The sequence below is a fragment of the Lycium ferocissimum genome, chromosome 2 (assembly GCF_029784015.1).
Source record: "Lycium ferocissimum isolate CSIRO_LF1 chromosome 2, AGI_CSIRO_Lferr_CH_V1, whole genome shotgun sequence".
Classification (NCBI taxonomy): Eukaryota; Viridiplantae; Streptophyta; class Magnoliopsida; order Solanales; family Solanaceae; genus Lycium; species Lycium ferocissimum.
The window spans coordinates 66,886,173-66,910,059 of record NC_081343.1 but is presented as its reverse complement, the minus strand read 5'-3'; the positions used below and the strand labels follow the sequence as shown (position 1 = coordinate 66,910,059).

Genomic DNA, 23,887 nt, shown 5'->3' with positions numbered 1-23,887 from the left:
TATGATGAATAGCATGGTGTTACGGTTTCACTACTTATAGTTAGACTAACTCACGTATAATTGTTGACATTTTTGTTCAACTTATTATGTTATAGCTAGTTCTTGTAAAACTAAATAAAAAAGGATACTCGGATATTCCTTTTTTGTTTGGAAAATAATTCTCGGATATTTAGATATGATATATTTTGAGAATTAGAAAAGAATTTTTAGGGCTAATTTAAATTATGGACCTTGACCCAAGCAAAAATATATTCTAGCTGTAGTGGGCTAGAAAACAATATAAATAAATAAGTGAAATCCAAATACTACCCAAATTCGTATCCGTTTCAACCTCAAATTCTTACAACAAATACTCCTTGCCGCGCTCTTACCCTCCTTTCTTATCGCTGCAAACACAAACTTCTCTTTCTACGAACAAAAAATCAAAATTGTATGTTTCTCTTTTCCTCTAAACTATTTATATTTATATTTATTTTCCTTCCTGTCTCCCTAATTATACCAAAAACCTTATCATCTTGATGGTAAAGCACTTTTTTTTTTTTTTTTTGTAAATTGAGATATAATAATGTGTTTGGATATCATAGGGTTTTGTGAATTATAATTCAATAGTTACGTTCTTAACTGCTTCACGTATGATAATGGCTTGAATTATGATGGTTGATTAATTTGCATGTGAAAAACTTCCTTGAATTATGCAGTGGCATGCAAGTTGATCGGCATTACAATCATAGAATAAGATTGATATTTTTGACTTTTTGAATATGTTGATATTTTTGACTTTTTGAATATGCCTTTTAAAAGTTTCTTTATCTAGTTGTATAGTGTATTGGATCAATAATGACTACTAACTACTTGCATTATTCAAGTTTTTTAGATAGATAACGTTGTGTTAATTGGTAAGTTCGATATGTAGTGACTCCCTTTATGTAAGAATTAGTCTATGTTTATCCAATGGAGACTGTTTAAGGTGATCTCACCATAGTTGTTGAACAGGACTCCGTTTGGTTGCCGCCACCTCCTTTCCCGAGGTGGTGAGGAGATGACCATTTAAAGTACTCCCAATGAAACCATGTATAGGATGTCCGGGAATTTCAAAGGAGGATTTATTTTCTCCTGGTAAAAAGAAAAGGACCGGGAAACAGGGCGGAGGGGGGGTGCATAGGAATTACTCGACCCCCTACTAGTAAAGGCAAGACGGATTGTGCTCTTGCGCACCAGCTTAAAAAGCACTTAATGTGATGTTTATGTTGCACCATTTTCTGTGTCTTGCTAATTTCTTAATTGCTTTTACACTTTCTAGTGCACAATTAATATTACTTTGGCAAGTTACCTTTGAAATTTGACAGGGATCTTAAGTATAACCTCAAGTGACTTGTTGTAATAGAAGGGAGACAAGCTAGCCTACCCTAGAAGAAAAACAAAAAGAAAATAAATTAAAGTACTAATACACTATGATCACCTGAATTGCGCAGTTTGAAAGACAAGGTGCATAGTCAGAAGCTTTATACTTGAGAATTGAATACCCATTTATGTTAAATGACTGTCTACTCTAGAATGTGGGATAAGGTACGAGGTGAATGTTGGAAATTAAGGAACTGATAATCATATGACCCATTCTTAAGATCATATTAAATGGCTGTCTACTCTATTTGCACCAATTTATTGTAGTCAATCACCATTATGGCTAGAGGATGTTGGTGAGACATGATTGACAGCAAATATCTTCTTAGTAAATCTGATTGGACAAAATCTAGATGCTGTAGACATATATATAATTTGGATATGCGCGCACAGAAATACACACATGCGCACCTATATACAATAGTTTTATGGAATAATGCTTTGCAGAACTGTTGAGAAGATCTTTTTCTTTCTTGAATCTGCTGTTGCTGACATATGAACTAAAAATTTCTAACTTTGCAAGTAACACAAAACACATTTCTGCCAGCCGGTAAGTGGCGAAAGCCCCTAAATTCCGTTGGCTTTTCAATTTTGATTGCAGGAGGAATGTGTAGAGAGCCGGATGAATTTGAACAGAGTCAACGTTGGGCTACCTTTCAGTTCTGGAGGAACCTACTCGTTCCAGGAGGAATCAGATCTCCTCCAGCTTAATACCACAGGTTCACGACAGCTTTCCTGTGAGAAACAATATGATAATCAGATAGAGTGGACCAATGATCAAAGAAGGGTTCCTGTGAATGGAATGATTGGAAATAGAATGTATGCTCTAATTTTCTTTTTGTTTTTCCATGGACAGAGTTGTTAATACTTGGATGTATGATATCATGTGGATGATACACTTGCTTCATTTTCTTACTCTTGTTAAACTATTTTCCCTTGCAGCAAGAGTTTTATGTGGAAAAGGAATTTGGACATTGGCAGGCAGATGTTCAACAATTTGGCTGACTGGAATAGTCAGCCATCAGTAGATGCGGTTTTTGAGGTCTGTTTCTTTGGTGATTATTATATTTTAATCCAAGAAACATGTCAAGTTCCCTTGTCACATGATTCTTTAGTTGGAAATATTTTCTTTTTTGAGTTGTGTTCATAGTCCAATGCTTTCTGAATGAATTTCCCATCACCAACTAAGAGTTTTCTTTTGTTGGTTGACTAATGTTTAATTTTGAGTCTCAGAACTGCTTTATAGAGTTGAGCTCATTTGTTTTGAATTAAAATAGCAGGATCATATTGGGGAAATATCTTCACGTGAATATCAAAACCTATTCCAGCAAGAAGCATATTATCGACAACCATGGCAGGATGAAGCACAGGACTTTCTTTCGTCCACCTTGACACCCATTTCCCATACGATAGACCTGGGTGATTCACCTGTTTGTTTCAGTTCAAATTTGCAATCGGTACAGCATGATCTCTTAAGGGCTTCTTGTATGACTAACAGCATGGTCCATACAGGTGAGATTTTGTAGCTTTGCACCCTGACATGGATTCTGTCTTTCTTTTGTCCCCTGCACCTCCTCCGTCCCCGCCCTCACCCCCCCCCCCCCCCCCCCCCCCCCCAAAACACACACACACACCCCAATCATTTACATGTGACATTTAATGCTTTGCAATTCAAAATTCTAAGGTATTAATTTTAATACAGGATCCTCAGCTAAGAAGCCAGGTGAATTTGGAGAAGTACTTTCCCCGGTCAGTGTGTCACATGTTTCCACAGAGATTGTTGATTCTCCTGAGCCATTCTCATCTGTTACTGTATGCTCTGAAGGAGAATGGAATGCCAATAAGGAACCCTATGAAGATGGACTAATGTATTCAGACAGCGGTTTGCTGAGTATCTCTGAGTGGGTATCAAAAAGTCCAATTAAGCCTCAGTATTCTGATGAAGGTAAAATTTCTATTTCTTATGAACTCTTGGAATGTATTAATTCCTAAATCTACTTATGGAAAAAGTTAATAAGGATAAATGGTTGTTGGTAATAACCTCTTGAATTTATCATTTTGTGAAACGGTCTAACCTTTTTTTGCTTTTCTCATTCTCATAATGTTCCGACCTTCTTTCCATTTTACTTTTTGGAGCAAATACATTGAAAATTTATTATTTAACTGTGGCTAAGACCCATCTTTAATTAAATAAATCTAGACAATTAATGATCTATTCCTGTTCAGAATTTCGAACTTACGTTCTCCGTGACTTTGACTTTTTATTTTCCTTTTTTATCTAGTCACTTATTGCACTTGCTCTTTTTGCTTGATTTGGTCAGTTGAATTCAATCTCAGAAACTCTGGAGAATACTTGGAAACTAATCAGAATATTTATCATGAGAATGTTCCAGCATTACATGGACAAAGTGTAGAGTCCTCTCATCTGAATCGTAGGACTTCAGAATCGGAAGCCAAGTGTTTTTGTAAAGACAACACTTTGCCAACTGCAATGTCTTATGAGCTGCCTAATTCAAGATCACATGGGTACTTGGTGGAGCAAGAAGCTACCATGAGTAATGTATCAAGACAAAGATCCAGTTTACTCAGCGTATTCCAGCCTTTCCCAGAGCAGTTAACTAGTATTCAGCAACGAGATTTTCATCAACTTCACAATGGTTCTTCAAATGTGTCTGGCTGTGATGTTTATCCAATCGGATCGGCAAACCTTTCAAATTCAGATAATTTGTCTTTACATGATATTCTTGCTTTATACATCAATTACGATAGTGCAATAGTGAATTCTGGGAGAATTCAAATTCCTTTTATGAATTACTTGCATTCAACTGTTTGCAATGGAAAGAGATGTTGGTGTGATAGGAACTCGACACTGATATCTCATTTTGAAAACTGTCAATATGCTGGCTGTGGGATGTGCAAGCCTATCAGAGAGCTGCATTCTGCAGATGTTAAGAAGTCGGACAAAAACGTGGTAGAGATTCTCCATGATGAGGAATGTAGTGGCTTTAGCTCTTATATCAATGAAGCTGCTTTGCCTCCATCAAAGCGGAAGAGGGTAGAAAATCTACCTGCGCTTCAATTTGGTTATTCTAATGCTGATTCTGGCAATCAGCAGTCCCCTGCTGCTGGACATTTATCATCATGGCAGTACTTTGAAGGTCCTATTTGCAGCAAGAAGAATATGACAGAGCTCAGTAACAAATCTGCAAGCTGTGTGGAGGACCGGAATACAGCTGGTGAATCATGTAATCTTTCCAGCATCGACATCTTGCAGGTTGACAATGGTTCTTTTTCCTCTACAGAGCTTACTAATAATTGTGAACTGCAGAAGACAGAGCATACATGCACTAGCGGAACAGGTTATAGTGAGATTGACAGTTCTTCCCAGATGAGAGTAGATAGGTTGTCTTTTCTTCCTATAGAGCCTACTGATGATCAACGAGAGGAGTTACAACGGACATCTAAGTATAACCAGACCACTTCATCTGCAAGAAGAGATTTAACTGAACCAAAAGCTGATTATCAGGTGGGAATGAGATCAGAAGATCCAAAGAGGCTGGGTATTTCATTGACGGACTTTTTCACTATTGAGCAGTTGAAGGATCATATCCACAGTCTCAGACAATATAATCAGGTTTGAAATGTAACATATCCTTGATATTTGTTCACTGTATTTCTCTCATGTCAAAACTACAAAACACTTTTGAGTAACAAAAGGCAGAAGAATTTGATAGGTTGTTTTTGAACTGGTCTGTTGTTGGGTAAATTTTTCTTTCAACCTGTTTATTTTGTGGTGATATTGTAGTGGTACTATTTAGGCATAATGGTTTCTTCTGAATAATTTCTTTTTTTAGGTATAATGGTTTCTTGTTCTCTTTTATGGTCGTCGCTTTTTTTCCCATTTATAAGGGTATCAATGATGAATTAGGAGTAGCTTATTGTTTTAAAATGGTAAAGAGCACATTAGTAGATATATGTAAAGAAGGATAGATAGTAGGGTCTCACATTAATACATAAGTGAGTTCACACACATTAATACATAAGTGAGTTCACAACCTACTCAAACTATATGTTATTAAACTTGCATTAGCACATACTGCAGAGTTAGCTACGTAAAAGAAGCATAACATAAAGACATTTATTAGCCTTTCCATTTTTGGTTACTATCCTACTAAATTCAAGGAAAAGTCTTCCTTAGCAAGGCAAATATCTTGCAGAAAGAAAAGAATAAGAAAAAGGGTCGCTTCTGCCATTTTGGTCAGTTGGGGTAGGGTGGGGGGATCTAAAAGATTGCACACATTGTGGGGCTTGTCAGTTCTTTGAAACTTATTGAAGTTCATGCATTAGGATAAAAGTATTTGTGTTAAGCTCCTTAATTCTTTTCCCGTCTTCATTATTTCCGGTTGCTCTTTTGTTTATATTTATCTTTATTATTTTATTTTTTGTTTGTGAGGATTCTTCATGAAGTTGGTTAGTTTTACGCTGACACCTACCACAACCTTCTCCTTCGTTAGCACTTTTACTTTACGTCCTATACTTTTCTAGGAGTTGTTTAGCCTTTCAGAGATTTATACGTTAGTAGAAAATATAAAAAACTTCTAGTATTTTTTAGGCTTATTGCTATTATTATCTTTATTTTATATGATCAGCCTGAGATGAGGTTAAATTGAGTAGCATGGTAAGTGAGGATTCATATGGAGTAGTTGATACTAACTTGCTTGAGACTGAGGGATTTTTTTATTTTATTTTTTAATTTATTTATTCGTGCACGTGTGGGTGTTTCTGTGGAGGCTCTTTATATACTTATGTTGTTTCGTCAATTAGTTAATTAGTTTGACAACTACTTTTCTCTTGCATTTTTTTGCAGAGATCGACGGGAAATATGACAGTACATCCTATCTGTGAGAATATATGCCAATTATGTGGCATAGATAGGCTTGTTTTTGTCCCAACACCTATATATTGTTCATCATGTTGTACTTGTATCAGGCGCAACTTGCTTTATTATTGGGCTGATGACGAAGCTGGGGGACGTCACTATTTTTGTACAAAATGTTTCAGGCAATCGCGTGACGATAATGTCTCATCCCAAGGACTATTAATTAGCAAAGATAAGTTTCGAAAGGCAAAAAATTGTGACCAAAATGAAGAATCGGTGAGTTTAGTATGACTTTCTGTTGCAAGTGTTAGTGCTTGTTTTTTCTTTTGTTACTAAATTTATCTCATTGGGCTATCTGTAGTGGGTACAATGTGATAAGTGCGAATGCTGGCAACATCAATTATGTGCTCTCTATAATGCTAAAAAAGATCTAGAAGGACAGGCAAAGTACATTTGTCCATTTTGTTGCCTAAAGGAGATAGAAGCAGGAGAGCATGTGCCTTTACCAGTTGCTATCGGAGCCCAAGATCTTCCAAGAACTATGCTCAGTGATCACATTGAGCAGAGACTGTTCAGGCGCCTCAAGCTAGAAAGAAATGAGAGAGCAAAATTGAAAGGACAGGATGCTGATGAGGTAAGCTACTAAAATAAGTCGAATGTAGTTGTTCGCAACAAACTTTCAATATGGTTAGTGTGATTAGTGTTGCCCACATAACAAACACTTTTCTAATATTTACATTTGAGCAGGTACCTGGTGTAGCAGATCTAACGGTCAGAGTGGTATTGTCTGTTAACAAAAAGTTAAGAGTAAAGCAGCAATTTTTGGATCTTCTTCACAGTGAAGATTATCCACCAGAGTTCCAGTACAAATCAAAGGTGATAAAAGTGAACTTTTAGTATTCTTTCTTGAGCATGACTTGAAAATAGAAGGTTCCCTTCCTAAAGCTATAACCTCCATGCAAACATTAGCTTTATTGTATTATGAAGTTTGATCTTAGCTTGATATTTTCAACAGCACTTCCTGGTTTATGAGTTTGTAGAGTGCTAACACTTTGTGGTCCACACCCTTTTATTTGTTCATATCTTTTGAAATTACCTGTATATTTTTTTGAGGTGAATCTAACATAATGTCCAAATAGGTGATACTGTTGTTCCAGAAAATTGGAGGAGCAGATGTTTGCCTCTTCGGGATGTATGTCCAAGAGTTTGGATCAGAATGTGCCCCTCCTAATAAACGTTGTGTCTATATATCATATCTTGATTCTATCAAGTACTTTAGACCTGATATAGAAACTGTGAAAGGGGAAGCTCTGCGTACTTTTGTATACCATGAAATACTGGCAAGTACAAAATACTCTCCTTTTTATACTTAGATTTTAGTTTTATCTGTTTAATCACTAGATTAACTAGATATTTGCTTATTGGGTATCACATCAGATTGGATACATGGATAACTGCAAGAAACAAGGTTTTACAACCTGCTATATATGGGCTTGCCCACCTGTAAAAGGGGAAGACTACATCTTGTATTGCCATCCAGAATCTCAGAAAACACCAAAACCAGAGAAACTTCGGTTGTGGTATGCGTGTCCCTATTACTCTCCGTTTTCCCTTCCTCATCCTTCCCCCTTTTCTCTTGTGTTAGATATCAACATTCTCATGTTTTAGTTTATTTTTAGTTATGCTTGGACAAATGGGAAATTTTTCTTTTGTAATTTTGATAGCTAAAAGGGAACAAGTTCTCACGTATATCAATTTTGTGCTTTCAAGGCTTTAAAAAGTAAATCCAATCAAGAGGTTTGTCTACTCAGACACAAAGTTTTTGCTTCGACAATTCAGAAGTCCGAGATTTTTTTTAACTAATATACTGATATTCAAAATCATTCCATCATGAACTTCTAATCTGTCAAAACATCGGATTCCTAAATTCTCTGCCCTTATGGAATTCCTTCCAGAGCCTGTAAATGCTTATAAATTCTGTCAGTTCACCAATTACTACTAAATAAAAAGCTAATGATACCCCTTCTCTTTGCCATCTAACCTGCCAGTCAAATTCATCGTAAGACTTATGAAGATCCCCTTCTATTCTTGAAGCTCATAGCATATCCATATTTGTGGGAATGTCCGGTCAACTCCAAAACATTTAACAAATCTCTCTATATATAGAAGTAAATTCTTCGGATTCCTTCAACATTCTTCTGTTCCACTACCTCCAAACTGTCCACTAGGGCATGAAGGCATAATTACTAAGCTTTTCCACTTTACCCTCGTTGTTTTTAGTTTCTCCCAATCTCCTGCAGAACCAAATTTGCCCTTGAATCCACCTAATCCTGATGTCTCTCCACAAAGTGGTCCTGTAGAAAGTAGTGACCTGTTGAGTTAACCAACTCTCCTCTCAAGTATTTTGTCTGCTGTGACCTTCTTTTTCTAACTTCACAGTCCCTTCCAAAACAGTGCTTTGTTGCGCACCGTCATGTTCTCTTGCGTCTAGTCCGAGTCCTACAGGGAGTCACCTTTTCCCACTCGAGTCACCTTTTCTCCATCTGTTGCATTAAATTCTTCGAATCTGATTAATCTTTCTTCACTCACCAAGACAAATTAGCTTTAAGCTTTCAATACTCACCAAAATGGTTTCAAGGGTACCTCTTGGTCTCATACAGTATGTCAATGGAATTGAATGTATTCTGTTATTTTGGGCTGCAGGTATAGGTCAATGTTAAGGAAAGCCTCTGAAGAGGATATCGTGGTGAACTACACTAACTTGTATGACCACTTTTTTGTGCCGAGTACAAGGAATAGTGCCAGGATAAGTGCTTCTCATTTGCCATATTTCGATGGAGACTATTGGTCAGGTGCTGCAGAAGAGATACTTAGGAATATTGACAAAGAGAGCAGAGGTGATTCACCGAATAAAGTTAAAAAGCGACTGACAAAGAGGACGTTAAAAGCAATTGGACATGACACTCTTTCTGCGGATACGACTAAAGATATTCTAGTGATGCAAAAGGTATGGTTTCATTATGTCCTCAGTTTGCATACTTTAACTGAAGGATCTTTCCCTTTCTTTTGTTGTTAGCTCTGAGTTATGTCCTTAGCTGGAGTAGGTGCGAGAGTAGAAGTAGATCTATCACATAGTTCTTATTATTGTGGAAGACTACCAAAAGAAGATATGAACAATCAGGAATCTGCAAAGAAAATAGGGAGTAAATAGAGGTTTTATGAACTTTTTTCTTTTTAGAATTTAAAAACAAAAAAAGGTGTAATATACTTTTCTCTCCATTCTCAATTTTTATGGTACTTCTTTCATTTTGGGACATCCCAAAATGTTTGAAACATACCACTAAAAATATTGACAAATCACGCTGAAATTTTTTTTCTATATAATTTTCACAATTTTCAAGTTTACTTAATTTTAAACTTGATGTTTATTAATCAAACTAACATTTTAATCGTTACTTTAATATAATAAATAAGTGAAATTGGCGTCTTAAACTTTTGTTTAGTCTGCACTGTTGGATAAAATGGGATGGAAGATTAGGATAAACCTTAAGTATCATCTAGAGTGGTTGCAACATCTAATGAACATCTTACGATTTTGCAGTAATAGAAAAAACAACTTTTAGTACCTAGAATGAATGGTGTCTTTATCAGCAAATGAGAAGCTATGAAGTTTGCTGTTAATAAAGTTGATCTCTTTGTCTGGATCTGTAGACAACGAACTAGAAATATAACTTTTGATGAGTCTTGCATTGTAGCTTTTGATGAGTTTTGTATTGTGCATCCTTATGCCTGGACTGCTTAATTTTCGCTCTAGGTTATTGATGAGACATGCTAAGACAAATATAAGTTTTATGTGTGTGAACGAGTATGTGTGTTCATATCTCTCTGCATGTATGTCTGTGTTCATCTGAAAAATTCAAATGCTTTCCAATAGCGTGAATGAATTATTAAATTGATTATTTCTGATTCTTTGAATTGACAGCTGGGGCAAACAATCTTACCTGTGAAAGAAAATTTCATCATTGTAAACTTGCATATTGTGTGCACAAACTGCCAAGAAGCAATATTATCAGGAAGCCGATGGTCTTGTGAGCAGTGCAGAAACTTCCATATGTGTGCGAGGTGATATTTCCACCTCTTTTTTTTCTCCCCTTTATTGTCTCTTTATTCTTTGGAAGAATTTTCTTTTGAACTATGTTTAAATTGGGGATGGGAGAGGAGCTGATTGATATTTCACATCATCCTAAAGGTATTATATATTACTCATGTTATCTGCTTCAGACAACTAAAAAGAGAGTTAAAAACTGCATCGTTTTCTTCCATTTATGGAGGGATTTGACATCCGATATTAAGTCATAAAAAATTCTCCACTTTTGCTCTATCCCCTGCGCCTCCTTTTAAACAACGCAAATGAGCCCTTTCAGCTCCGTACACCCTTTCTCCAGTCAATAATAGGTGTCTTTGGTGCAGAAATGGCGGTTACTTCCATGAGAATCATAATAGTAATATTCAATATGTTTTGTCACATGAATTTGTGTTGAAACACGTATATAATGGTGAATTTGTGTGGAAACACGTGTAATAATGGTGAATTTGTTTCTGCTGTGTAGAAATGGTGGCTACATCCGCTAGAATCATAATAGTAATAGCCAGTATGTTTTGTAATATGAATAATCTTATATTTTTCTTATTGCAGGTGCCTTGCTCTGAAGGAAAACCTTAGTGAGCAGAAAACACACACTTCCACTAGTGGAGAAGTGCATTTACTTTCTGAGGTAAACTCTCCTTTGCCTTACGAAGTTCTTTACCAACTGCAGGATGGGTCTGAAAGAAATGACAGGAAAGAAGAGGAGAGTAAATTCACAAGAGAAATGAATAGAACTGTAGTTGGGGAATAGAAAGTTTAGTTCAAGAATTTTGGAATAATAAATTATTTCTTCTCACTTACCCTTTGTTTTATTGGATGGTATGGTGAATACCTTCTAGGTTGTGGTGGACGATATACCTGCTAATACTGAGGACCGAGATGTCATTATTGAAAATGATCTTTTCGAGAATAGGCATTCTTTTTTAAGCTTCTGTGAGAAAAATCACTATCAATTCGATACGCTCCGTCGCGCCAAGCATTCCTCAATGATGATATTGTATCATCTCCACGAGAACATTCACCTGTCCAAAACTGACTCTGGCTTCGGAAAGGAGCAATTTGAGGGGCAGAGACCATTGCAGGTGTGCATTGCTATATCTTTTAACATAGAGAACTGCCAAGTCAGTTTTATTAGTTATCAGTGTTTTTGAAGGGTCTACTAAATCAAAATGTCTGAATCTTGAGTGTTGGGATATAGTGTTACAGTCTTAACTGTAATATACATGTAACGGCCTTAGGTTTTTTGATAGTTCTGATCAGCATTGCTCAATTCATCTAACAAGATATTTGGTGTTTCAGGTCAAATTAATGGATGTACTGGTGCATGCATCTCAATGCCGTCCAACCCCAAGTAATCCCTGCTCGTACTCAGCATGCCTCAAAATTAGGAAACTTTTTCAACATGCAAGCCGGTGCAATGTTAGAGTTCCAGGGGGGTGCGTACTTTGTCGCAAAACCTGGTCCCTACTGCATTGGCATTCAAAGACCTGTCAAGATTTCAGTTGCCCAGTTCCCCGTTGCAAGTATGTTAAGTCCTGAATTTTGCTCCTCAAATTTCTTACTTCACAATTGATGTAACTCCACTTTCATCAAATATGATGTAGGGACATTAAAAAGCATGTAGCAAGAAGGAATTCATCGCTTCAGAGAGGTGAAAGGGGTTAGCGACTACATGAAATTACATTGCCATGATTGCCCTGGTGTAAATTCATTGCAAGTGTACAGTTAGTTCGGTAATTGACAACGTTGACTTTATGTACAGTGACAAAGGCTCATCAACTGGTGGCGAAGTTTTTTTGAAGATCGCCACAAATCCTGCTCAAGATCCTAATGTATATGTTAAACATTAAATGTACATAGAGTTGCCATTGTAGTTGAGTAACATGGTTTAGGACTTTTTAGCTTGCCTCCCTAGATACCGCGGAGCTCCAGATATTTTTGTATATTACAAATAGTGAATTTAGTCAAAGTGTAGTTGTCCTTTTCTATAAATATAATATAAGTAGTTAGTTTAGTAGGCGGGTAGGCGTCAGTGGCAGAATTTCCTGTTTATCTATCGTGTATCCCACTTAAGCGAGTTCGTATTACTTGAAAAAATATAGGTGTTTGATTAGTGAGTGAAGAATTTTTTTCCACAAAAGTTTGAATTTACATTAAAGATTATAATAATATTTAGCACATCAGTGAGTTTCTTGATAAAACTTGAGTACTAAACAGTAATATATTATTTAAATTAAAAATTAGTTATAACATTTATATATTAATTGAAGTAATATGAAATTAAAAATTAAGATAGTGGTAAGGATTCTAACCACAAGTGTGGAAAGCCATTTTCTTCTTGTGATGGAAAACATTTTCTAGTAACAAAACATATAAAATAACTTCTCTGTTATGTACGCAAGTCTGACTACACGGTCGTCCACAATATTCATCAAGAAGGAGATCAAAATCAAATAGATCGAAGAATATTATCCACTTATTTCGTGGTTGACTTTCAATGGTCTACATACAGGAGAAAAGCACACTCTAGTGTTACAGTTGCAATGGTTAACTTAGGGACGTCAAGCATATGGATACTAAAAATTGTTAAACCAATATGCATGCACCCCAAAGACGAAAACCGACATTATATGAACAATCAAATTTCCGACCCTAAACTGATTTCTGGTTGACTAAATTTTGGGAAGGATCACACCACTGCACATTACTCTAAAATCATCAGATTACTCTACAAGTAGCAAAAGAAACAAAATACTAGTCAAGATGCCTAGTAAGCTACCGCCAATGCGCGACCGGAGTACAAAGTCATTTAGATCTCTACTATGTCGTGATGAAAGTCCAAATCTTCTTCCCTACAGAGACTTCACCGGGATGTTCAATCCCTTCCTCCTCGTCACTCTCATCACCATCACTACTATCATCATTACTGTCATCACTACCTTCCTCCTCATCTCCATTCACACCATAAGCTGAAGGTTGTTTTGGTGTTTCATTCACCTCTTCGCTCAAACCTGTGCCATCCACCAGCTCATTTGCCATGTTAGCACTGCTTTCCTGATTGTCCACCGCATCATTAAACTGGCAGAGAAATATAATGAATGTCAATAAAACAGCTCGTTACGAAAAACATATATCACAGATATATCACACGCTGATGAAACTACCAGTCTATTACAGCCCTAACTATGCATTTGGGGGCAAATGCTGCTACTCTAGTGATTTTCAAACATGAAATTGTGGTAAAAATTTGCTCTTGCACAGATTCGCATTTGTGAATAATATTTATAACCTTTTCAAAAGGAAAATGTAGGAAAATCCAGTGGAAGGAGGTGTTTTAACAGATAAAACAGAACACAATATGCGCATACCACAAGCAACTTGAGTATAAAGAACTTATTAAATATATTCCAAGAAGTTGGAAAATGTGTGTGAAATTGTGCATCACAGACTTGAGAGAGCTCAGAGAGTACTAACAGGGCTCTCGGCTGCCATGGGATGACCAGTGGAAAAATTTCTCTCTTTTCCATCGTCTTCACTGTTGTCAACCTGAGGAGCTTCCGGGGAAGCTTTAGAGTTCCAATTTTCTTCCTGAGCTTGTGAAACTGGGTCAGGCAAAGGTACATTGGATGTTGCTGGTGCAGCACTGAGAACAAAAAAAAGTGCAAGTCAACCACCACGAATTGTCTAAACAACATTGTCTCTTGAGCATGTGAATGCAGTGGCTCCTAGTCCTTGGCGAATATATATATTTTGAGGGGGGTGGAGGGATGAAAATTTTTCATGTGATTCTGAAGAAAAGTTCCGTAATGTCCTAAGGTCATACTTCACAATGCAACTCATTTTATCTATGTGGGTCGAACAAGTCTATGCTGTTCATCAATAAAAAAGGCATTCAAACAACTTACCTTCTAGGTCGGCGCAGATTGTATCTTCTTTCAACATGACCCTGCACGCTAGGGGCAGCCTGTTGTCTCCTCTTCCTGCGACTGCTGGCTGCACTATCCGACTGTCTTTCACTATCATTGCCGTCGATCTCACTAGCCGTTCCCTGTGATCTATGCATGTGACTACGCTTTCTGGAATTTCTTGGTGCTCCATGCAAAAGACCAGATTCTCTCTGGCTCTCCTCGTTCATATTAACTGAAGTCTCCAAACTTCCATTGGGGTGCATATTCTCACCCTCTTTAGGAACTTTTTCAAGAACTGCCATTGTATCTGCAGCTTTTGCTGTTTTACTACTACTACCATGCCCTTTCTTGACAGGTCTGCGCTGGCCAGCTTTCATGTTCGAATGCTGAGAGTCTTCTACAACGTCTTGCCCGACTTCCACCTCTCTAATGCCATCACCCTGTTGAAGCTTCTGATCGTCAAGAACATTCATGGAAGTAGCCAGATCCATTGGATTTCCTTCGTTTGATAGTTTATTTGGTGATATGCCCCCACACTTCTCTGACAGAGAAGTTCCATCAATCAGACAATCAGAAGCAGCATTCCCAGTGTTTTTGCTTGGTGAGAATTTGAGGATCTTGGATGTACATTTTCGAAGCCAGGACATGGTTCCAGCACCAGGAGACAGCTCAGCACTAGTCCTTCCCGAAGATCCTTGCAGACCATCCTTCAGATATTCCTCTGCAACACTTGGCAGAGGAGGGGCCTCAAAACTCTCCGCTTCAGCTAGAACTTGAAGGTCAGAAAAGTCAATCACACAAATTCCTTCTCCACAAGAGCTGCAGCTCTTCTGCTGCTTGACAAAATCAATAAACCTGTCCCTTTCCTTAATATAAGCTAACCTCTGATCCTTCAACTTCCTGCTTAACCCAACAAGCACATCAATATCCTTTTTCATCTCTAACTGTTGTACTTCAAGAATTCCCTTGTTAGCAGAAATTTCCTGTTTTTCTTTCTCCAGACCGACTCTTGCTAATTTCATCTCTTCCATTTCTCTATGGGCAATTTCCTTTAAATATTCAATATTGCTGAGCTCCCTCTGCCGCTCTTCCTCAAAGAATTTCTCCCGTACATGCAGTGCAGACTCCATTTCTTCCTGCTTCCTCTGCATATCACTTTCAAGTTCTCTTTTCTGCTGTTCAAAGGCATGAAGCATTTGGCTTTTCTCACTTCGAGCTTGCTCTGCTAATAGTGACTTCTCATGATCCATGGTGGCTTCAAATGTTTCTCTTGCCACTCTAAGGGCTTCCAACTCCCTCTGTACATAATTTTCTGTTTCCAGCTTCTCCTTGCCTATCCTTTCCTCTTCAGTGCGCTTCAGTTTTTTGAAATTCTTTCTCTGTTCATTAAGTTCCTGCAAGTCTATCTTGATCTCAGATCTTTTCTCATCCAGTTCTTCCCATTCTCTCTCAAACCTTTCTTTTTCTTGCTTCAAATCTTCAGCTTCCTTCAATAGATCTTCTCGGAGGAGTCGATATTTGTCTATCTCTTGCTTCAATTCTGATTGTAGGCGAGCATGTTCCGTTCTCTCATCTTCAGTTATTTTAAGTTGTTCTGTATCTTCACTAATCTTCATCTGTTGCTTTTCAAGGTCAGCTCTTACATTCTCAATCTCAGCCTTCAGAGCTAGCAAATTCTCCTTCTCAGGAACTATCTGCTTCCTTTCAGTTTCCAAATTTTTCTCCTCATTTCTCAATGACTTCTCCTTTTCCTTCAATGTCTTTAACTTCAGCTCATTATCCTTCTCCTTCTCCTTTACTTTCTCCATTTTCTTTTCAATGGCCTGTTCTCGTTTCTTAATCTTCTCTTCCATGTGATTAACTTCAGCTTCCTTCTTCTCCAACTCAAGCACCTTACCTTTCAGTTCCTCATCCAATGATGCCCGTCTCTGCCTCAGTTCCAATTCAAACTCCTCTTCCTTGGAATGCAGGAGACTTCGATGTTCATCCATTAGATTTTGAATTCCATCCTGTTTACAATTAGAAGGACAAGTCTTAAGGTAAATTTCAAACTTTGATGGTAGCTTAGATACTTGACTTTACTTTTTCAAGTTACTCACTTCCTCAAAAGACTTGGAAGGTGGAAGACGGAGGAAAAACAGAAAACTGAACCACAGAAAACGTAAAGCAGAAGAAAGTTTTCAAAGGGGAACCCAAAGAATTAGAAAGGATTCAAAGGGAATTTTTCAACAAAAACGATTTGCTATATTTCCTCTCTTCAAAAAACATTCAACAAATACTCTTTAATGACTGATAAAATTTCTAGGATTAATGGCTTTATGGTCAGAAATAATTGCTAGACAAAAATGAACTCAAGACAACAGAGCCCATTTTCATCAGTAAGGTCATAAGTTTCAAGTATCTGTACTAGACAAACCAAGAAAAGAAAAGGACAAAGGTACTCACCCTCTCTTTAATATTCAGTTTTTCCTGTAGATCGAGTAACTCTTTCTCTTTTATCTCCAGGCTCTTCCTCACATCTTCGAGTTCCTGTATCAAGTGGAAAACTTTTAAGGTAAACATCATACTACAACTTCAGCTAGGCAATTAAGGAATTCAAAGGAAACTTGCCTTCTCCTTATGAGTAAGATTTGCTAGCCGGCTACTCATATCATCTTCTTCCTTCCTCAAAACTGAGTTAGCTGTGTCAATTGTCTTCTGCTCATCTTCAAGGTCATTCTGCTTTTGCCTCAACATTCTATCAGTGTCATTGGCTCGCTGCTCTCTTTGGTTAAGCAATCTTCGGCCATCAGCCAACCTCTCCTCTGCTGCCTGTAGTTTTCTTTCCCATTCGTGCAAGTCTTCTCTTTGTCTGGATAAATTAGTCTCATAAGCTTCACGCCTGAGACAACAAGAGTAAGCCATCACAGTCAAGCAAGAATTAATGCAGCTATCATTACTCTTACTAATCAGTCTGTGAATTTAAATGTGATCAAGTTAGAGGTGAAATATGGGATAAGAAAGTCTCATAGAGAGCCAATAGCATACTCCGCAATGATAGATGACCGTTCTCTTCGAAGCGCATTTTCTTGAGCGTTGACTTCATTAAGTTTCCTCTCAACTTCAGAGCTCTTTCTATTCACCTCAGCAAGCTTGGCATCAACTGCACGCAACTTTGCTTCTACCTCCAATGATTTCTCTTCAACGCTAGTAGCCAGTGCATTTGCCTCTGCCAATTTTGAATCAGCTGTATATTTAGTCTCTGCATACCCTGAGCGCATCTCACACAACTCCTTGTCTAGCTGGACCAAACCAACAATTATAGGAAAGTTAGTCACCAAAACTAACAGTCATCACAGCACTGAGAACTTCAATAGGCAAAGAACCTTACTGGATAGTTAGCTCTAAGAACATGAAGGACCCCATTTAGATAAGAGTTATATACACTGTCTGTGTAAACAACTTTTTACACCATCAGGTCATCCAAAGGATATTTACAGGTAAGCCTCCTTAAAATGGGGGATTTGAAATCTTGAAAATAAAATATGTTACCTGCTACCACAGGTAAAATGACATGATAGTGTAAAAATTGTTTACATTGATGGTGTAAATTACTTAAACTCAATAATTAATTAAAAAGTTGGCATTTATCAGGAAATTGCTAAATGAGACCTGGAATTTTTCACATTCAACTAGGAGAATTACGCAAGTTCAACATACGAAATGCATGAGTTGTCAATAAAATCAGCCATTACCACTACAAGACATGCACACGAGTTCAATCTGGACAGTAAATTTTTTTACATTACAGGAACTATCCCAATCCATAAAAGGAAATCCCAGCATAGAATAAAATGCACTAGATTATTTTAGAGGTCGAAATAAAAGTTGATAGAACAGGTAAAAAGTTGTGAGATAACATCCCATATAAACATCTGATAGCTCTTAGCAAAAGTGCAGGATATGTCTGCCATGCCTAAAATTACATGGTCTCCCAAACTGGAAGTAGTCCTTAGCAACAAGTACTAGCAAAGTAGCAATGTTCTAAATAGCATATGAGATGAAATGCATCACGAGTAATATACCTACTTGTCTAAAGGAAAGGGTCATTTCCCTTCCCAGGACTAATTTACCATTAGAAGTTTGAAGTCAATCTGGTACTAGTTCTAAGGCTTTCTAGCCAAACCTGATGAAATATCCCAGAGCAACAAACACAGCAAGCAGCCGATTTCTTTTTTTGAACTGGCAAATGGATCAGAATGTATTGGGGGATGAGTTGCCATTTCTCAACGAACAATGAATATTAAAACCTATGGATGCTTAATAAAGAAGTAGAACTTGTACCTCTCGCACACATTGTTTCTCGACTCCAAGAGCCTTCCTCAAATTCTCTTCCCGTTTCTCCACTTCAGATATTGCAATTGAATGAGCTGCTTGTTCTCTTCTATAAGCTTCATTTGATTCTTCTAAGGCTTGCTTAACTTCTTCAAACTTGGAAGACCATTCCTTCTTCTCAATCAGGAGAAGGCCCATATTATATTGGTAGTCAAAAAGCTGCAGAAGAAATACGACAGTATTGCAGTAAACAACCTTGTCAACGTAATTGGACGTCCACAGTAGGTATACCAACAGCGCAGCTGATATATTGAGAAAAACTAACATAAAATCCAGTAAACAACCTTGTCAACGTAATTGAATGTCCACAGTAGGTATACCAACAGTGCAGCTGTTATATTGAGAAAACTAACATAAAATCCAAGAAGAGAAGCAACAGCTATTCCTTATTACCCTGCAAGTGGCTTTGGCATATATGTGTGAGCATTTGTACTTTCTGTCTTTTGTCTATGGCCCACACACAGCTTCTAATTCTATTTATATTTTTGCAGGTTGTGTGGGTTGAGGGTGCAGGCAAGTTAGGGTAAAATAGATCCCAAACACAGCCTAAAATGAATTTTCTTCATGCATAAGCACAGTATTAAATCATAAATAACCACAAAAAACATTAAAGCATAAATAATTTGAGCACAATAATAGGTTGGACTAAAGCAAACACGGTTTACATTGTCACAACTTTTACAATACATCCCAAATGTACAAAGTTATTCCATACAACATTCACAAATTTCAAGAATTTAAATTCATCCAACTGTTCACATTTAATATCTAATTTGTACCATTTCTATCAAACTGATTCTTCAGAATCTGTTTTGATATCCACTTCCCCACTAAAAGTATCACACAAAGAGGGGGATCAAAGGAGCAAAAGAGAAGATGGAGTTTAATCCCTGGCTGCATTTGGTGGATTGTTTGGAAGGAAAGGAATTCAAGATGTTTTGAAAACAAAAGCAATCCAATTCAAAAGATGAAACTCAGTTGCGTTGTGCTTTTTTATTTTTGGTGTAAACAAGAGTATGTAGAAGACACAGAGTCTCTACTACAAGCTTTAGAGTCTCTTTAGACTAGTAGAAAGTTTTTTTTCTAGCTTACTAGTCTTCATGCTTCTTTCCCTCTGTAATTATGGCTTAACAGCCCTTTTTGTGAATCAATACAAACTTGTTAACATTTCAAAAAAAAAAAAAAAAAAATGTAGATTAACTTCTTAAACAAAGTTCTCAAATCAGATGAGTTTACAAAGCATTAAATGTGTTCGTAAAAAGGAGAGATGGCTGGCATTTCCCCCCGCGTGGACGGGAACAGCCTTCGACTTTACCTATTATAACATGATGTCACAAAGCAATAGCAACAACAACAACGACAACAACATACCCAATCTAATCCCACAAAGTGGGGTCTGGGAGGGTAGAGTGTACGTAGACCTTACCCCTACCTAGAAGGTAGAAATGTCACAAAGCAACAGATGGAATGATCTTTAGGTTAGCAATCTCTGTTATCAAAAAAGGTGAAGCAGTCTCTCTATCCAAGGGAAACAATTAATACATAGCATTAGACATTGAACCCAAGAAGATATACCCTCTTCAGCCACCTCTTAAGCTGCCAACTTGATAGTTCAATCATAATATTATCCACAAACCACTCATATTTACTGAGAGAGACATCACTATGCATTTTGATGGATGACTACAGCCTTCCCATATGATGATCTAATGCTCCAGAGTGAACCTTTCAGCTTTATTAATATTATTGTACATGCATCCCAGTAGTAGGACGAAAGTTGCATGATTCCCAAATTCACAGTTCATAATTATCTGGTTATACTTCAATCTAGTTTCTTTCTCTCGGTGCAACTAAACATCTACTTGGAAAAGTCTCTATTACTTCAACTAATATTATTGTACATGCATTCCAGTAGCAGGATGAAGCTAACACAACCAATAAAGCAACGGGTAACAAATAAAACAAAGTAAAGGGTACAACGCAAGTACTAAATAGAGTAATACTACAACACTCGGCTATCCTAATCCTCGACCTCCAAACCTTCCTACCTAGGGTCTATACTTCTTCATCTTGATAAAACTAAATAGTTACTTGGAAAAGTTACTCTTGTTTCAACTCTGCACCAACTAAAATACACATAGACTAACATATGTTTCAAAAGATCCAGAAACAAACTGAATTCTTACAAAAAATCATGTTAAAGCTGTGCTTTGTGTAAAGATAAAAATAAAGTGGCAAAAAATATAACAACCCACAAGCTTGAAGATATAAAAAAATAAAAAATAAAAAAATCTACAAATTACAAGTGGGGTTAAGTTTCCTAACCTCTTTTTCAAGCTTGGAAAGCTTGTCAATTAGCGGTTCTTGATCCATATTTACGCTTTTGCCCTTGTCAACCGGTTCGGTTCTTGGTGTTGCTAACCAGCCGGTCCATAACTTCCTTGGTGGTGTAGACATCTAAAAGATTCCAGGAAAAGAACTCAAGAATTTACAGATCGCCCCAACAAGAATCATAAAAGTAATTACTTTCACAATAAGGAAATTGGGAAAACAGGGAATTGAAACCCTTGCCGGAGATTTCCTATTTTACAAAAGGCTCCTCCGGCTCCCTCGCTTTTTCACAATATACCTCACAATTTTTGTTTTTTTATCTATTTATGGACTGTTCCAGGCTGGACAATGGTTCACCTATGTGGTATTACAATTTTGACCTTCGTCTTTCAGTATTTATAACCGTTAATGGGGGGTTTTGCGGAATTTGACAGCCCTCATTGGATCCAAAGTGTCTTTTGTGTTTTGTGTAGTGACGTGATTGCCCTTGAGTGGTAGTTAAGGGCACTGTTAGGAGTTGGCTTAGAAGGGGTGAAAAGGAAAATAGAGAGGGATCAAGGGGCTTTTAAATAAATAGAGAAGAGTTTGGCGTGCAAAAGGGGATATGCTTGCATAGGAATGCCACGGTGTTGAGGCATTGGGAATTGGTGATGACTTTCACCGTGTCTTTCACTTAAGAGTCAAATTCAGTTTGTGTTATCCACTATTGGTCAAATTTACTTAGGAAACTGTTGATGACTCAAAATCCAAATAGTTGACTCTTTCTCTTCACGCAGATGGCTTAGTTGCATTAAAAAATATCTTGCTTAAAATTAGAGTAGTTTAAACACTTGCATAATTAGAGTAGTCTAAACACTTGCATAATTAGAGTAGTACAACTAATAGTGACATAACTTATGCAAAAACTTATGTATCATTTTATGACTGCTAGACTAGAATGTGAATTAAATTTAGGTATATTCGTAATACAGCAATAAGAATGTTTACCCCGAAATTCGGTAACAATTAAATTTGTAAGTGAGGTATAGGATATGTGGATGAATTTTAATCTATTTGGTTGGTATGAAATGTCTATGAATTTGTTTGTTGCAATGTATATATAAGTATGTTATTGCTGTGAGGACGTGTATTGTGATTGGTGATTTATCCTAAATATATATATGTTAGATAATATATTATATTGAATGAATAAGTAAAGCTAAGGAAGATCACCACAAATCCGGACCAATATCTGAGAGAGAGAGCTTCAATATATTTCACTATTACAAATGTTCAGATCTGAAAAAAACTAACCCCTCAAAAGGGGGAGAATGTCTTCTATTTATAGGTATGCCTTATGGGCCTTGAATACAATGCAAATCCCTTATGAATAAAGAAACCCCAAAATATATAAGGTAGGACTGTATAGTCGTCAGAACGGTTTCCTGACGCATGGCAACATTGCAACTGGTTAACCGGACCAACGGACACGTTGATTTTGGATCGGCGTACCTAGACCAACGGACATGCTTTTCTTGTCTCGGGTCAACTGCATCCGGTATGATCCCCCGGTGTGAAGAAAAGACCGAACATGCTCGTGCTCATTTGGACTTACCCTCGGCTCCGGACTCACCGGTCATACATTGACCCGGTTTTACCGTATACAAAGAATATCTAATGACGAAAGCATTTTAAAATAGTCATTTTTATATACAATAATTAGTGGACTACACATTATTCACCATTTACCACAGTCCCAATATTATATCCATGATATAATGCTCCTAAGTTTTTATCCCGCATAGGACTCAACATATTATAATTTCTATTGGGGCGTAGCCACAATGGTTATTAATCCGCCTTTAAATTTCTACACTGCTTAGTTCGGGAACTAAATGTCTCCTTATTAATAAAAAGTAGGAAAGATTCATTCGACAATGGTGGTCCAGATGTTTTCTAAAAGTAGAAATCGTGAGATTAAAATTCAAATAGTTATTGATCAGCATTGACTACTCCGCTGTTTTTCTCACCCAAAAAAAAAAAAAAAGAGTTATAAAAACAATCCCCACACTCAGTTATCAATTTTATTTTCTGTTATAAACTCGGAATATTGAAAGTCAAGAGGAAAAAGAAAAGGATAATTTGGCAGTTAGCTGCTCAGAATATAAAAAGCACACTCTTGACAACCATTTGTTCTTAGGAGACCGTGTCGACCTATACAATTAATTAACTTGCTTACTAATTACGTAGGTTCTTTAATGCTTCCTTGGGATAATTAGTTTTACTGATGATGCTAACTTGCTAAGCCTTAAAGGCTTAAACCAAGCGAATAAGATATTAAAATCTTGTTGTCTTATTCACACAGGCTCTCGCGGAATATTTTGGATTCTTAATGTCGTACGAATCAAGGGAAAAAATCTTTTAAAAAATGAACAATGTCATTGGGGGAGGAGCAAACAGAGAAAAAATAGAAATAATGGAGGCAATGTGAATTAAGGAAAGAGACAAGCGTTAGTTTTTGTGTCTAGATTGATTAACAACACACTTGTGTAGCTCACTTTATAAATTATAATTACTGTAGCTGAAAATCTTTTGCCGTTATGTGGCTGTAATTTACGTTATGATAAGACACGTCAACAAAAAGTTTGGATTGTTCAACGGAAGATAATCTTATTTTGTAGAATGGTGGCTAAAATTGCAGTAAACCTTTTAATTTGAATTACCATATAAAGTTATGAATTGCTCAATCGAGAAAATATGTGTTGACTTTTCATGTTTATTGAATAATATCTTGAGGCTGTGTTTTGACCGGAGATTAGTTCCTATAGAGATTCTCCTTCATCTGATTTTACAGCTTACATTGACAAA

The 23,887-nt window shown here is 36.9% G+C and overlaps 2 protein-coding genes and 1 pseudogene across 3 annotated transcripts; 2 read left to right on the top strand and 1 right to left on the bottom strand.

Moving 5' to 3' along the window:
• Positions 1-297: 297 nt before the first annotated feature.
• On the top strand, positions 298-12,444 carry LOC132046957 (probable histone acetyltransferase HAC-like 1). The gene is made up of 17 exons (XM_059437814.1): positions 298-430; positions 2,003-2,220; positions 2,344-2,443; positions 2,682-2,913; positions 3,104-3,346; positions 3,723-5,035; positions 6,269-6,556; positions 6,642-6,914; positions 7,028-7,156; positions 7,420-7,620; positions 7,718-7,860; positions 8,984-9,287; positions 10,263-10,402; positions 10,977-11,055; positions 11,267-11,509; positions 11,727-11,950; positions 12,032-12,444. Exons 2-17 carry the CDS (start codon positions 2,024-2,026, stop codon positions 12,090-12,092), a joined length of 4,170 nt encoding a protein of 1,389 aa, XP_059293797.1. The 5' UTR covers positions 298-430; positions 2,003-2,023; the 3' UTR covers positions 12,093-12,444.
• Positions 12,445-12,854: 410 nt separating this feature from the next.
• LOC132046956 (nuclear matrix constituent protein 1-like) lies at positions 12,855-21,280 on the bottom strand. 2 transcript variants are annotated; one of them, XM_059437812.1, is made up of 8 exons: positions 21,035-21,280; positions 18,659-18,868; positions 17,363-17,616; positions 16,946-17,216; positions 16,781-16,864; positions 14,333-16,344; positions 13,902-14,070; positions 12,855-13,505 (listed from the first exon to the last, which is right to left on the bottom strand). In XM_059437812.1, the coding sequence occupies exons 1-8, from the start codon at positions 21,164-21,166 to the stop codon at positions 13,248-13,250; spliced, it is 3,390 nt and encodes a 1,129-aa protein (XP_059293795.1). In that variant the 5' UTR covers positions 21,167-21,280; the 3' UTR covers positions 12,855-13,247. The 2 variants fall into 2 exon arrangements, with proteins under 2 accessions (XP_059293795.1, XP_059293796.1); XM_059437813.1 differs by lacking the exon at positions 21,035-21,280 and having other exon boundaries at positions 17,363-17,612; positions 18,659-18,805.
• Positions 19,958-20,031, top strand: LOC132048492 (U6atac minor spliceosomal RNA; annotated as a pseudogene).
• Positions 21,281-23,887: the final 2,607 nt, after the last annotated feature.